The 15897-nt window shown below is 39.3% G+C and overlaps 2 protein-coding genes and 1 long non-coding RNA gene across 14 annotated transcripts in view; 2 read left to right on the top strand and 1 right to left on the bottom strand.

Moving 5' to 3' along the window:
• The window catches only part of LOC116044503 (poly(rC)-binding protein 3-like), a 24105-nt gene extending 22440 nt beyond the window's left edge, over positions 1-1665 (top strand). For all 11 annotated transcript variants that reach the window (XR_004896622.1, XR_004896621.1, XR_004896620.1 and 8 more), the window contains one exon: positions 182-1665. Coding sequence is in view for 8 of the 11 variants with exons in the window: in XM_031291762.2 (XP_031147622.1) it covers positions 182-236 (55 nt within the window). In the remaining 3 variants the exon portion in view is untranslated. The remainder of the gene's footprint in view (positions 1-181) is intronic.
• LOC116044522 overlaps positions 1-15897 on the bottom strand; it is a 23355-nt gene extending 7458 nt beyond the window's left edge. The window contains exons 1-3 of one of the 2 annotated variants that reach the window (XR_004103694.2): positions 15679-15897; positions 13441-13502; positions 162-354 (exon numbers count right to left, since the gene is read on the bottom strand). This is a non-coding gene — a long non-coding RNA (uncharacterized LOC116044522). The remainder of the gene's footprint in view (positions 1-161; positions 355-13440; positions 13503-15678) is intronic. The other variant, XR_004103693.2, reaches the window with a different exon arrangement.
• LOC116044508 (leucine-rich repeat-containing protein 3-like) lies at positions 8680-12028 on the top strand. The gene is made up of 2 exons (XM_031291775.2): positions 8680-8936; positions 10198-12028. The coding sequence occupies exon 2, from the start codon at positions 10253-10255 to the stop codon at positions 11039-11041; it is 789 nt and encodes a 262-aa protein (XP_031147635.1). The 5' UTR covers positions 8680-8936; positions 10198-10252; the 3' UTR covers positions 11042-12028.

Here is a 15897-nt window from a genome sequence, read left to right as displayed (position 1 = left end):
CTGTGGAGGAAGGTCTGGCAATCCGAGACAAGTACAGATGTGGATATGCACCTGCATGATAATACAGAAAACTGAAAGAAACAATACAAAAATCACTTTACGATTGCCCCAATTTGTGGTGAAATGCAGGCAGCTTGTAGGAAAAAGAAATGATTGCTTACTTTCCAATGATCCCCTTCAGGTTCAGAGACGTGGCGGCCATGTGGAACGACCCATCTTCCATGACCACATCCTGAGATCCCTGACTGGCTCCTCCGTTTGGCCCTTTCCAATGACTGACTACCGCAGACAACCCTGATGAAGCCCTTCGGACTCTGGCTCTGGCTCTCCGAAAACCCTGACCGCCTTCCTGCCCTGGTTCAAAGTTGTTTATACGTCAGGGATGGTTGGGTGCTCATTTTTATTTCAGAGAGCCAAATTAAGTTAACAAAAAAAAAGGAATTACAAAAAAGAAATTCTGTTGATTAGGTTTTTTAGAGAACTGTTGAAGCATGTTGAATGTTTATTAGGAACAACTTGTGTTAATATTTCTTCTTTTTCTCTCTATTGCTTTCTCTTTCTCTGTCAGTGCTGCGTCATAGAACATCATATAAAAAGTATAAAAAAGTACTTGTAAAAGGTCGAGAATTTTTGTAGAACATAGTTATTTGCATATTACAGCTGCGCAGTGATGCTATCGGCAGAGTGTGTGGTGGGATGTAGCCAAATTATCAAATTTTGATAATATATTTTGAAAAGAAAAAAAATTGGACCGTTCTGCTTTTGTCCTAATTTGCATCTTTGTCCACTTACACATCCAATCTCTACCCATGACTCTCTGCTGCATCACATGACCCTTTTAAGCCAATGGTATCACTCCTAGAGCCTCCCTTCTCGTGTTAACTTCCTATATTTACATTATTGCTTATATTGCATGTGTTCAATGTTGTGTCGTTGTGCATTTGAGTAAAACCTGTTCAGTGTGTTCAACGTTATATCTTCGTGCTCCCGTTCTTTTCCGCAAACTTTTTCAGCATTTTTGGCCATTCACGTCTAGTCCTACTCCCTGCCCAAAATGAAAAACTTTCCGACATAGCTTCCTTCTATCAACACCGATTATTAGTATATAGATGCATGAATGGGAATTAGTGAATAACAGTGGCTAAAACACTAACTGAAAATTGAAATGATTGTTTACTAACTTATTATACTGTATTTGTTTTATACGAGGAGTATTGTGATTTAGCACAATAGTCGACTACGCGGCGCTCATGCAATAGACTATTCAACACTTTACTCTGGACTGCCTCTGAAATGGGAGGAATTAGTTGGACTTAAAAGCCAAGTGTTGCGTCCAAACCTTTCGGCTTCCTTCCCTCGTCTCGTGTTTTTGGGTGCTTGTGAAAGCTTTAAGAGTGAGCGAAAAAACGAGGGAAAGAAGCCGAGTCTTCGCGGCAAAGAGGCCTAAACGTTTGGACAAAGCCGAATGGTATTTTCTGGGCCAAGGAATGTTCAGGGGTTCATTGGGGGGGGAACCCATGGGGCCTGGGCGGACGTGACCACTCAGTCTCTTTTTCAAGATTGTTCATCTTGTCTTTTTGTTGTCATACGGTTGATTTGACACTTTGGGTTTGAATGTCTTTTTATTGTCACGACTATGTCAGCAACTTAATTGTTTTCATTTGGGAAAAAAAGGACAGGTTGGATGACAATTCCTGTGTCACTGGTTTTCAGTAGAACCAGCATGTATGTATTTATGGTGTGGTGATGCACATATGACTTTTTCTTTGTTGACCATCAAACTTAAGCTAAGTTAGTTTTGTTGTATTGTATTTAATTTGAGAGGGAGGTGTGGATGATATTTGGTATGATTCAGTATTTCAACCATCCCTCGCGTGTTCTACTAAGAGGATGCTAAATACTATTGGACAGCTTGAGTCTTCTCATTTCCGATCAGCTGAGCTCAATTAAGTTTTGACATAATACAAACAGCTGTTGAATGTTATTGTCAAATCACATTATCTACTGTCCAACACTGCAACATTCTGCATTTTCTGCAGCATCTCAATTTCTTCATATATACCATTCTTTTGTTTTATTTCCAGTAGCCTATGCTGTGTGTATGAGTGTATTCTTAGAGGAAAAAGTTTGACATTTTGGTAAATATGCCTATTCACTTTCTTGTCAAGAAGATCAGTAAGTGATACCACTTTCATATTTGTATGCTAAATATGACACGACCACCAGCAGCTGGTTAGCTTATAGCTTAGCATAAAGACTGGAAACAGCAGGAACAGCTACCTGGCTACCTTTACCAGCACCTGAAGCTCATTAATATGTTAGTCTGTTTAATGACAAGAGGCAGGCTAGCAGTTTCCCCTTGTTTTCAGTCTTTATGCTAAGCTAAGTTAAGCTAACAGTCCCATGGCTGTAGCTTTATATTTAGCAGGGAGCTAACTCTTGGTAAGAAAGCAAATTAAACTGAGTGCTTAAAATTTGAGGAAAAAAGTATTTTTTGGGGGGTCAAAAACCCTAACCTAATAAACCAGGACTATATTTTTTTGGTCCAGAGCCGTTGCCAAGAAACCAGCAGAGACTCTACTAAGTTAGTGGTCCCGGCCAGGAAATCATTTGGCACATAACAGCACGTCAAGTGTTAATCAGTGAGCTTTAGAAGTTTTAATAGGCATATTTTGATACCTTTGAACAGAGCCAGGATTTCCAGTCTTTTGTGCTAAGCTGAGTTAGCTGGCCGCTAGCAGTAGCTTCACATTTAGCAGACTAGAGATGAGAGTGGTAAGAGCGGTATCTATCTACTTGTTTTACTATCGGCAGTCTTATTTGCCAATATGTCAAATTTGTCCTGTAACTTTGGCTCTTAAGCGCTTTGATGACATTAATTTGATTATGTAAATGGACAAATGCTGTATCACTATACTGAACCATGCATAGTCAATGATTACTCTGCAATAATTCTTACATTTTGATGTGAACTCAAGTAGTAGTGCTAGCATTGAAATTACAAATTTGTGTTTATATTTTATTTTGAGTTGTCATAGCTTGTACTTCAATGGGAATGTTTGTCAAATGATTAAAATGAAATGATCTTTTCGGGCAAACTTGCTTTTTTAGAGCAGTTGGCTAATACCTAAGAGGGCATTCTTTCCCAACAGTACTGTACCAGTAAAGAACATCCTCAAGGGTATTATGGCTTTTATACAACTGTTATCTGTGCATGTGTACACATGTGTGAGCATTTTAAACGTAGAAAAAAAGGATTGCTAATGCTTATTAGCACAGTTGGTACGTGCGTTTGACAAAGATCTTATGTAATATGAATTTGATCGCTATGGCAGTGTGATTTCAATAACAATATTCATGTGTTACTCAGTGTTTGAAAACTGTATTTACATTTGTGTATATGCCTGAGTATACTGCGACTTTGAAACAAACTGCAACTAATGCAATAATAGGGTGCAATGTGCAATTATTTATTCAGTTATTATAAACATAGAAACAGGAGAGCTGTGTAGCTTGTTTAAAAACGCTTTTTTCACTTTCCATGTGGCAGCAACAGCAGGAAAAAAAGAATGACTAGACATGTTTTTTTTTTTTTTTTCAGCTTTTGGTTGTGTGTATTGCAGTTTGGGGAAAAAGTGATAGAACTTGGTAACTATTTTCGATTGATTTATTTGCTATGTGCAGATCTATATTAGTTGTGAGTAAATACATAGGTTTTAATTTCAAAGTGTTGGTAAGTTTAAAAACAAATAAAGTTTCATTTTTTCCTTTCTGTGACTTGTTTTTCTCTGGTTTCTTTTTGCTGCTTCTTTAGATCATATCTTTGTGATCCCTGTGCACACATTAAGGCCCGATGAGCCATCAGCTGACAGGGGCCTCTGTAGAGCCAAAAACACCCCTGGGGAAATTGGAGGTTAAAATAGGAATCTTATCTACGCTTTTTTTTAAAGTGCGATTTTGCTGGAACAAACATTTTTATCAGATTTAAAACATAGGCAATTAATTACCAGTGAAACAATTAAGAGCTGCTTATTGTTTAGAGCATTTGTTGTCAAAGGAGGGTTTGTGGACCTTATGAGGTCTTGTTTCATAAAGGTCTGCAGCAAAATGAGGAATAACTATAATTTCTTACAATTACAACCATTATCTTCAATTTCATTTTAATTTGTACCAATTAGAGAATGATTAAGGATGACTATTCCAATCATAGGTTGCTCTCCCACCACTTCTTATTTTATTAGCTGCAGTACAGACAGTTGGATGATTTATTAATAAACCAATGACACTATAAAAGGTCCCCTGGGATGATATCTCATCAAACAGGGCTGCTTGACAATCCTGGATTAAACCTTTGCTTTGAAATTTTATAATGGAGGTATGTGAAACTTATTTTATGCTCGGTTGATCAACTCTGACGATTCGTTCTTAAATAGATGACAAATAACCATGACGCTCAACATGTATTCTGTATTTGAGAATTAAAAAGAAATACCATCATAAATAGATGATGTGGGGAGGCAGCAGACACTCCTGATGCAAATGACCTGAGCTCATTTCCCAAACCTTCATCCGATCAGTGTAATTCCCTCTCTATTTCTATAGTCGCTCCTAAATTATTTAACACATTTGTTCCTTTTCATTCTTTTCCTCAATAAACCAATCATACTTTTGACACTTCAAACCAGCTTGTATCTTCCCTGTCATATTTCCAAAGCCACACACACACACACACACACACACACACACACACACACACACACACATGCATGGAGGTGATGTGTCACTGTAAATTAGACAGCAACAGACAGATAGAAGGTAAGATCCAAAGATTTCTCCCTTCTGCAGTCAAAGACTAATTTCAACATCTTGATATGAGGCTGGCTCAGCTTTGAACCTGCAAACTGCTTTGCTAGAGTGGAGGTCAAACATCCAGACATCAGACAGCTCCCACGCAGCTCTCCCAAAGCCTATAATACACCATATTCTGCACTCTAATGTCAAATTATGCACCTACTGTATGTAGGAACTTTGCTTGGATTAGGCAGAACAACAGCTACAACTTTAACTTTCTTTAGCTCTGCTAAGACTGTGGGCTGAGTGGTTTTGTGAGCATTATATAGGTGAAAAGACAGCACTGGATTTTCCGATGGTTAAGTTATTCTGTGTCTGGATGTGTCTGGATTTCTTCTAAGGCAGAGAAGATCCTTAAGGGCAGAAAGCTAGCCGTATTATATGGTGTGTGGCTGAGCAGTGTAACCATGTGTGATGGCCAGAATACCGCTGAGTTTATCTCAAGAGAACTCTGACGGCTTAAGACAGAGCAAAAGACAACACTAGGAAATATATGTTTAAAGCTTCTGACATGGGGACACCCACAGTCTCAGATGGGATAATAGGTTCTGTACTTCAAGGGTGATCAAGAATTTTGTTGAGAGCAAAAAAGCTGTCTCAGAAGTTGATAGGTAGGCCATAATCATTGGCAGAGATCCAGTGCAGAACTTTACAGTGTATATCAGAGTCTAGCAGACCGCCGCTGACCGTGAGCCAGAGGATTCAAGTCCTGCCATACAGGTCATGACAATGTTTTCACATTGTACTATTAAATAACAGAATAGTAGCGAGCGCTTTGCTAAGCAAGGGTATTCCTTTATAGCAAAAACAAAATACCTGTCAGCACTTCCGCATGGGATTTAACAGTGAAACAAAAGGAGGTGGTGAAGTAGCTTCCAAAGCAGCTATATAGAAGGTGCTGCTGATTAAAAATAAAAAGAGGTCTGTAAAACTCAAATGTCAAGTAGTACTCTAGGTATTATGATTTTTTAAACCAGGAAGGTTTAATATTTGCTCATTTTTAGAAAATGTATTGCATGTGCAGTGGGCTGTACGAAGTACAAATAAACCAGGAAGAGAGTTGCTACATTTAACAGCCAGAATCTGAAGACAAACTGAATTAAACTGCTGAATGGTTCATCAGGTTTCTACAAAGTTTTATCTTTAGCTTTAACTTGCTATTAGTGGTAAATGGGACAGAATTCCATGCTAAATGGATTGGATTGGATGTTTCTTGCCAACATTTTCCTTGGGCCACCATATCGCCAGACAAGAACATTGCTTTCTAAAGTATCCGTGCATGGCTGTGGTCAAGGTTAGGGGGAGGCCGTGCTCATGATAAAGGAATGGTTAGGTTTAGGTTACTAAAACAGGTTAAAGATAGAGAAAGATTGTGGTTACGGACGGTTAATAAAAAAAGCAAGAATTTATTTCATGAGGTCCGGTCTCCTGCATTAAAAGTCAGATGTCATTCACGATCCTGACCTCCACTACATAAAAAGGTACACTACTTCCTGTATAAGAGTTACCAAATAGTATACTGGGTTATCTTGAGACTGGTAGTTTACTTCTCTCCTTATGGTTTTTATGTACAGTCGGTCATACACCTCTGACTTATCATTTTCTAACACAGTTGCTCTCAACGACTTAGGTTTAGTATCAACATTATAACCGGGTGTTCAATTCTAAAAATGTAACCCAGAAAGCTTCGAAGCTCCAGCTAAAACAAACAAAGGACATTAGTAAATCAATGGCCAATGCATTGTGCATCCAACTTTGTTCCCTTCGGCCAATTTACCTTAAATACAGATTCATTAAAGGCTTTGTCCGACTGGGCTCGTCCCAAAACGTAAAGGCATTCTCTGCCCCTGTGTAGGCTTGGCATCCAAGTTGGAGTGGGTCCATGCTCTCACTCAGCACTGCTGTAAGCTACAGACAACCTTCTCTATAATGCAAAAGGACTCACGTTGAAGCATTAAGGGAGACAACATGCAAATGTACAAGTCTTAGCAAATGTCTTGAAGTGTGGGGACATCCACAGCTTTTTCCTTTTGCACTCTGAGTTTGGATGTGGGGGTCACAGTGCTTCAAACATGCTGTATCCTCCCTCGTGAGCGAAAGCAAAGTCCAATGTCAGTTAGATCAAATGTACTGAGAGTGGCTCTGAAGAAGTCAATATAAACTGGAGGGCCCAGAGTGACTTCACAATGTCATCTGTAACAAAGCAGGCAGAGTGCAGATGGGACACAATGATGTTGCCTGGCTTTGCTCAGAGGAAATAGACTGTTGATAAATATGTCTCAAGAATTGCATTGTGACAGTCTATAATGCTTCCAACTTTCCCTAAATTGGCTCAGCTCCAATGCTTCAGTAGTTAATATAATCAATGTTTCTGCCTTTCAGCTAAATCAACAGGGCTAAAGTCTTAGCACATGGTCACCATTTAATCATGCAGATGCTTTGCAAAGAGCTGGCTGCTTTCAGATGGCCTTTGCATCGCCGCCAGACAACTGGGAGTACCTTCAAGAGGTGCGTTGTTGCTGTGGGTGTGCAGGGCTCTGTATTGAAGTCCTCCTTCAGGGCAGGACAATTGTAATCAATGTTTATGAAGAATGATGGCGTGGGACACGGGGGACAGGCAATCAATCATAAAAATTGAACCAAAATGGGGTTCAGGAACCTATAGGGGGCATGGACGTGCTCCAGCGGGTTGTTATGATTTCAGAGGATTCATCAAACTATTTTTTCTGTTATCTTCCTCACTTGTATCATATTAGTGACTGTACCCTAATGTACATTATCTAAATCAATTTACTTTGTCTAAGTGCTCATTGGTGGGTTTGTTTGCCCTAGTTAAATTCAATTAAGTGTGTAAAGCGGAACAGGCAGGAGACCTCCAAACATAAAGAAGAGCTTTAGGTTTCATTCAAAAGTGCAAGTGAGCATTACATTTAAATGTGCTACATCAGTGGGTGCAGTGGGATGAGTAGATACTGTAGGTGGTAGAGAAGACATTTTAAATTCAATCAAGTGTTTTCAAGAAATCAGCCAATCATTTAGTCTAGTAAACATCAGAAATGATGTTGAGTGTCCGTCAGAAGTTACTAAAGGTCTTAGAACAGCTTAAGGTTTAAAACGGCAAAAAGCAAACTGTCAGCATTCCTTTACAACTGAGCAAAACAATACGTTGATTACAGTCGTGGACAACGTATTCAAATGATTTACTTATGCTTATTCCTGGTGGAGAGTTGCATGAGTTAGCTTAGCATACAGACTGGAAACAGGGAAACAGCTAGGCTGGCTCTGTCCAATTTAACCCACCAGCACCTCTAAAGCTCACTAATCACATGTTACAACACGTTATCTCGTTAGATTAATCCGTGCAAATCGCTGCAGCAGTAAAGCCTTCTGTATGATTATAATATAAGGTATTACTGGTGGCAACAATGAAAGTAACTAAATACATCTACTCAAGTAACTTTTTCTCCACCACTACATTTCAGAAGCAAATGTTGTACTTTACTCCACTGTATTTGGTAACTTTACTTACTTATTAGTTTAGATAATTAATACAAAAATATAAATCAATAGGATACCTGATGTGTTAAAGGTTAAGCTACTCAGCATTAACTACTGCAATAATTATAATCCCAGGATATAATAAACATTCTGAAATGAGTCATTCTACATAATGACTATTTTTACTTCTGGTACTTTAAGTATATTTGGATGCTAATACTTTTTTACTTAAGTACACTGTGGTATTACTAGAGTAGGGGGATGGGGGGAGGGAGCGGCGGTGCAACTGCTGCGCCTCTGCGCACCTCCGCACACACACACACACACACACACACACACACACCGACAGACGCACAGCTGCTGCAAACCTGAACTGACAGGAGGATGGAAACTGCGATCAAACAGTTGGACCCGGACTCTTAAGTGGCGCTATGCACTGGGATTATTGCCGTTTCCTGCACGTGCGGTTATTTGCAAAGGGTTGGTTTATGATTGTCGCCGGTGTATTTATTTCTTCCTGGCTGTCTCAAAGAAAAGAATCCCCGCGACTGCACGGTGATGTGAACCGGTCAGAGTGAAGCTATCAGGTACAATCTAAACTCACTTTTAACACTGTTCTTTATTGCAGCGGTGGAGGTTTGCAGTCTGACATACATTTTAAATAAGTGATAGAAGTAATATAAATATGTAAAGCCCAAATTAGCAAATGGATTTGTTTCTAGCTGTGGTTGTTCTTTTAAAGATTAGTTTGTCACCACCAACTGGACTCATAATTTATATAATTATTAATTTACCACACTGCCAGACATGCTCTAAGAGATTTTTATAGTGTAATATTCTGAAGTGAACTTTAGGAAACTCTTTAGTGCTTTAGGGCTGCAACTTTATTATTATTATTATTATTATTATTATCATCATCATCCATTCATCTGCTGAATATTTTCTGGATTGATTTATCAGTTCATTACACTTGTTTTCCCAGAGCTCAAAGTGACATCTTCAAATGTCCAAAAAACAATATTGATGTGTTATCATAGAAGACTAAGAACACCAGCAAATTGAAGCAGAATTAATCTTATGTATAGTCAATAAAACTTGACTAATTCTTTCACCTCTGTTCTGCTTTTATCTCCCCAACATAGGTTTACAATTGCAATGCACTTTCCTCCAATCCTCTGTCTCTTGCACCTTCAATAATATTTCTGGAATATGTAAACAGTGACAAGGTTTATTGAGACATTTAGCTTATTATTCTAGGACTCCTGCAGAAATCAGAAACTATTTTTGAACAACTTGTCACTTTCATCATCATCTTGATCAAAAAGCTGTCTGCTTCTTATCAGCTGTATTGTTATCTTCAATTCTGTCATTTTATTTTGCATCCTGCCCTTCACTGCTCTCACATGCATCCCATCTTACAGAGTACAGACAGTCCATTTAATCACAAACTGGTTCAAAGTTCATCTGCTGCATAGTGATGAGCCATCACCTTGTTTATTAGCATTTTCTTAAGAGACAAATCCTGAGCTAAGAGACCCAACTACAGAAACATGCTATTATGATAATGGTGAACTTTACTTATGCCTGCGAGAAGGAAGGCATCTGAAAAGGGGAGATGATGTTGAAAGTTCACTAAATATGTGCTGTAAGAACATATGGCCAGCAAATTAACATAAAAATGACAAAAGCACGCAGAAAGTTCATCATCAGAAAATCATTTCACAGGTTTTAACAGGTTTTAACTGACTTAAAGTAGCAAAATACAAAACTAATTACTGAATTTGAACTTTCAGTAGGGACTTTTTCTCTGTATCACCTTTTGTCCATCTTTCTCCCTTTCTATCACAGGTTTCATCCAATCAGAAGACGACGAAAAAAACGGCGGGCTGATTTCGGTCCGCTAATGGGGGCCTCTCACAGGTGCAGGCCATCCGTAAAACCTTCCTGCGCTTCTCTGTTGTCTGCGGGAACATTGTGGCTTCTGTCTGTGATTATGAGTGTGTATGCTTGTCCTAACATCTGTCACTGCACGGACAGGAACGGTGTGGTGGTGCAGTGCACCTCGAGCAACTTGGAGAACATCCCATCCAACTTGCCCAGGGACACTGTCGTTCTCTTGCTTTCGTCAAACCGGATCAAACACATCCCAAAGGAGACCTTCACAGACCTCTACCGCCTCAGGGAACTGGACTTATCTCACAACGCTATTGACAGCGTGGAGGTCGGCGCCTTTCAAGGGATCTCCGAGAGCCTGCGGACCTTGGATCTTTCCAACAACCACCTCAGCAGCCTCCCCAAAGACACCTTGGCCAAGCTGCACGCCCGCGTCCGATTATCCCACAACCCTTGGCACTGTGACTGCTCTTTGCAGGAGGTGCTGCGGGAGCTGAAGCTCGACCCCGAGACGGTGAACGAGGTCAGCTGCTACACGGCCGTGCAGGAGGAGTACGTGGGACAACCGGTGATCCAAGTCCTGGACTCGGGGATCAACTTTTGCAATTTCCACCACAAGACGACAGACGTGGCCATGTTTGTGGCCATGTTCTGCTGGTTCTCCATGGTGACGGCTTACATCATTTACTACATCAAACACAACCAGGAGGACGCCAGGAGGCACATGGCATACCTCAAGTCTCTGCCCAGCACTTCCCACGTTAGCAAGGACTACGACACAGCCAGCAGTGGGTTCTAGTCTCCAAAAAGCACCAGTGAATACAGATGAAGTGTACCAAGGACGATGTTTATGGCACATATAGGAAACATTGATAAGTGCTGGATAACATACACTGCACAAGGCACAAAGACATTAGAAAAAGGTTTAACTCGAGTCATTAAAAGCTACAAAATAAAACTAACCTCAGACGTGGAACGAGCAGGCAAAACAGTCTGGATTGGTTTTCCTTCCATGATAACAAAAAGGTGGATAATTACTTTCTTCACTCAATGTTATATATAATGCATCAAGCCTCTCTAAAAAGGTCAACTTCGCCAAAACCCCCAAAGCATTTAGCATATTATGTGGTTTAAGAGTTTGCAGTGGATTTGGTGAACCTGAGAGCCACTTGTGTCAGAGTTCAGTGAAATTACTTTAAAAAGATAATCCCCACAGCTTCACACCGGAATACTTGTAGAATATCACTTTTAAAATTGTTTTTGTGAGAGTGTAACGTTTTATGATTTTTATAATTAAAAAAAAAAAAAGAAGAAAAGAAGACTTTTTGGAGAGTAGCAGAAAAAGAGGGAAAAGTTAATATTTTGATGTATTATGTGTTAAACTCCCTTTCAAGACAACTGTATGCTTTAATGTTAATGTAAAAAAGTTTGTTTATTTAATAATCTATAAAGGATCTAAGCCAGAACTGCAGATTTGGTGGCATTCCTACACCTTACGTTTTTCTACAACTTACATTTAAGTTGAAACTGCAACCAGAAATAAAATTTGCCGCTGGCTGCACTTCACTTAATTTAATGTTTTGCTTCAAACTGTAATAACTGTCACTGAGTGACAATAAAACTCAGCTGCAGGGTTTTATAAATTACACTTACATAGCTTTTCTCAAGTTCAAGGCAGCAGAAAGTTTTGTGAAATTCCTACATGCAGTTTTAGGATTGTGGAAGATCACACAACAGCCAAATTCAAGTTCTGCATTTATTTTCTTTGTTGGACAATAAAATAAAACTTGGCATTAATCAGAATCCTGTTCCTTCTTCCCCTCGGGAAAAATAGAAATGGCCTGCATCAGAGAAATGAGTCTGTGTTTGTTTGATGGAGAAAAGAGATTTGAATCCTGCATTATATTCTGGGTTTTTTTTATGGTCATTGTTGTCACACCACTTTAAAACCTCTCACACAATCCTCATCATACTCATCATAACACACTCCTCACAATGACATCCTGTTATTTATCTGTTGCTATAAAAAAAATACCCAGAGCTCCAAATATGGAACTCCTATATCTTCATCTGCATAGATCTGCATTAGGCAGAATATTAATACTCGTCCTGCAACCCAGAAATAGTGTCATCCCGCTGACAGTTTAAATCCATTAATCTAATGAGCCTTTGTAGAAGCACTTACGATCTCACCACAGTATCCATTTATAACAGGGATGTCCTGTCTGTTTTATTTATTTATCTAGTTTATTTTTTAAAAGGTGGCCAAATTAGATATTGTGACCTGAAGGCCTTTCGTCAATACTTTTGACCATAACAAAGTCACATAGAAATGCATTACATGTGCTTGACACACACACACACACACACACACACACACACACACACACACACACACCTTAATGCAAGTATAAAAAGTAAGTTCATATGCAGAATATCTCCTTTGAAAATTATATTTTTTATAGACTGTTATATTATGCTGTTTTTATCCAACGAATACATGTAAGAGCATTTTAATGATGTAGTTCATCGATGTAGAGCCAGTTTTAGATCTTTTGTATACTGTATACTGGGTAGATTCATATAAGGCTACTGCTGCATCATATTATGTTTATGTAAAAAGTAACTATAAGTGTCAAATAAATGACTAACTATGAGTATGTAACTTAATCACAAGTTGTTGTTTTTTGACAAAGTGCAAAACTGGCATTGCACATGCAGAGTGATATTTATCTGATGGAGTTGAGGTGTAATCATACTTGCTGCCTAAGCGAGTATCAATTGCAATGAACACCAACTGCGCCAATAGAAGTGAAATTGCAAAAAAAGAACGGAAATACTCCTGCTGTCTCTTACATTTGAATGCCAGTTGTGATAACATCCAAAGCAGCTGTCACATCATTTAAACTTCATTTAGGAGCATACAGTGTAGGATATGATCAGTCCACTGATTAAACTGCAAGCTTCCAACACTGGAACATCTGTTCAGCAGTGACTGGACAGACTATGGCAAAGTCTAAAACATGATTTCTTATTTGGGAAGATAAACATCAAGTAGGAGGTTACTTTAATTAATTAAAAACACAGTCATGTCCAAACTCAAATTACAAGTGAAAGCAGAAAATCTTCTCCTAGCTCTAATGCATGGGTTTCCGTCATGCTGACTTCTTACAATGCTCATCCTCACCTCACCTTTACCGGTCAGAGCTGATGTGTGACGCAGCACCTTCACGGATCACTGTTCAAGGTTCAAATATCTGCTGAAGAGACAGGGAATCGGAAGGATATTTATATTGAGGTGCCCTTACAACCTGACCCGCCTGTCTCTTTCACAATCTCTCTTTTTTTAAATATATATCTTTCAGTACTTTTTCATTTAGGGTTAACTTTGTATTACCTTTTAGACTGGATATTTAGAGCAGTTGAAAGTTGAAAAAAAATAGCTGAATATATAAACTAACTTCCATTTTATTGCTGGTGATATCACTCTAACTCCGTGATCTTCAACAGGGGGTCCGGGACCTCTAGGGGGTCCTCAGAGTCACTGAGGGGGGGCATCCAAAATAGTTAATTTTTGAAAGTTAGTAAAACGTCTTAACATGACTCCAACATATTATTAGCAAATATAAATCCCCACTGATGATAGGCTTACTGGCCTATACTGAGGTAGCCATCCACAGATGTGGCAGGAACAGTTCATCCTGAGGATTCACTGTTCCACATGTATGTTTAACAATAAAACATGATTTATAAAACCATGCCAACAATTATAAGGCTATTTTAAAAGTGTAGTATTCTATGCAAAAAGGCCGCCCTACATGTAACGTAAGCCCAATTCATAATGCAACTTCATTTTATACAATATAAACTTAGCACAAAAAGTAAGGAAATTTGTGTTTGGTAGATTATTTCTCTGTGGTAACAATGCTTCTTGGCAATAAATCTTATGCCGTTGGAAAGCCTGTTTAGTTCCCTTTCAAATGGTGCCCCATTTGTAAGGAACATGCAATTGTGGGATGAGCAGCAGCGCTGAGTATGTGGGTTGCGTCCATGAAAAATTTGCCAAATCTTCTCTGCCAATGCCAAACAGGTTATTTTGCTGTTGCTATTGACACTTGTTTTGGGCTTCTGGTACCCCCAGGTGCTGCCAATCAGGTGCCTGATTGACCTGATTGTCCAGATTCTGCCTACAGTAGTTGGATCGTAGGGTCAAAGTGTGGAGAAGACACGGAGAACACTATGCTGATTGCTGCACCGATACAGTAACACCTTTTGGTGGAGTCAGTGTGATGGTGTGGGGCGCCATCTCTATCCTCCAAGATGACAACGCTGACCTCACAGGGCAGAGTTTATCAGAGACTACCTCCAGAATGTGGGAGTGGAGAGGATGGAATGGCCTGCCAGCAGTCCTGACCTCAACCCCATTGAACACTTGTGGGATCAGCATGGGCGTGCCAGAGGGACCAACACAACCACGTTGGATGACTTGCGACAAATGCTGGTTGGAGAATGGGATGCCATCCCACAGCAGTGTGTGACCAGGCTGGTGACCAGCATGAGGAGGAGGTGCCAGGCTGTTGTGGCTGTGTATGGCTCTTCCACACGCTACTGAGGCTCGTGTTTGTGAAATGAATAAATTGTTAAATTGCCAATATGTCTTGTTTCTTCAAACTTCAATCATCCAATCCACCAAACGAGTCAATGGCAGAATAAGCTGTTTGGTATTGGCAGAGAAGATTTGGCAATTTTTTCATGGGTGCAACCCACATACTCAGCGCTGCTGCTCATCTCACAAATGCATGTTCCTTACAAATGGGGCACCACTTGAAAGGGAACTAAACAGCTTTACAACGGTATAAGATGTATTGCCAAAAAGCATTGTTACCACGGAGAAATAATCTACCAAACACAAAAATACCTTACTTTTTGTGCTAAGTTTATGTAGTAGGGGTTCCCTGCTCTGTCTCTCTCTCAGTTAAGGGGTCCTTGGCTTAAAAAACGTCGAAGACCCCTGGGCTAACTGATACAGCAGCACAGCTACCATGTTTCCTCTCCAAGGAAGAATTTCATTTTTAATTCTCCTCTCTCAGCAGGGGGAATAAGGTGATTTTCTGGTAAATGAATCCATGTAAATTAATGTGATTGATCTAAGGAATATTTTAGTATATAGAATATATTTAGTTTTTCAGCACATACAGTATGAAAGAAAGAACAGAAGAAAATACTATATATATATATATATATATATATATATATATATATATATATATAAAAAAAATACTGTTAGGCTCCCTTTCTTCACTTTGTGTCACATTTGCTCAACCAAACCATGTTAACTAAACCAAAGAACATTAGCATGTAGCATTAAGCTCCTCTGGTATTTATATCAGTTATAAACCGTGCACAAAAATAATTTCATTTATTAATTAAACTCACCATTTGCAGTAGCTTTGAAGCTGCAGTCAGGGTTCATTCGCTTACTAAGCTAACAGGCTGTAAACTAAAGTGTGTGATGCTCAATGCTAAGCTAACGTGCATGGAATATTTTTGTGTCGGTCCTCTCATCTTTGCGTGGTTACGGTGACTTCCTGTAAGACATTTTTAAGCCTGACAGAGTGTTTCACAGTGGAGGCCTCGATGCTATGCTAGCAGCCA

Source organism: Sander lucioperca, chromosome 24, assembly GCF_008315115.2.
Source record: "Sander lucioperca isolate FBNREF2018 chromosome 24, SLUC_FBN_1.2, whole genome shotgun sequence".
Taxonomy (NCBI): Eukaryota; Metazoa; Chordata; class Actinopteri; order Perciformes; family Percidae; genus Sander; species Sander lucioperca.
Note: the sequence above shows the minus strand (reverse complement) of the source record. Positions and strands in the feature narration are given on the sequence as shown.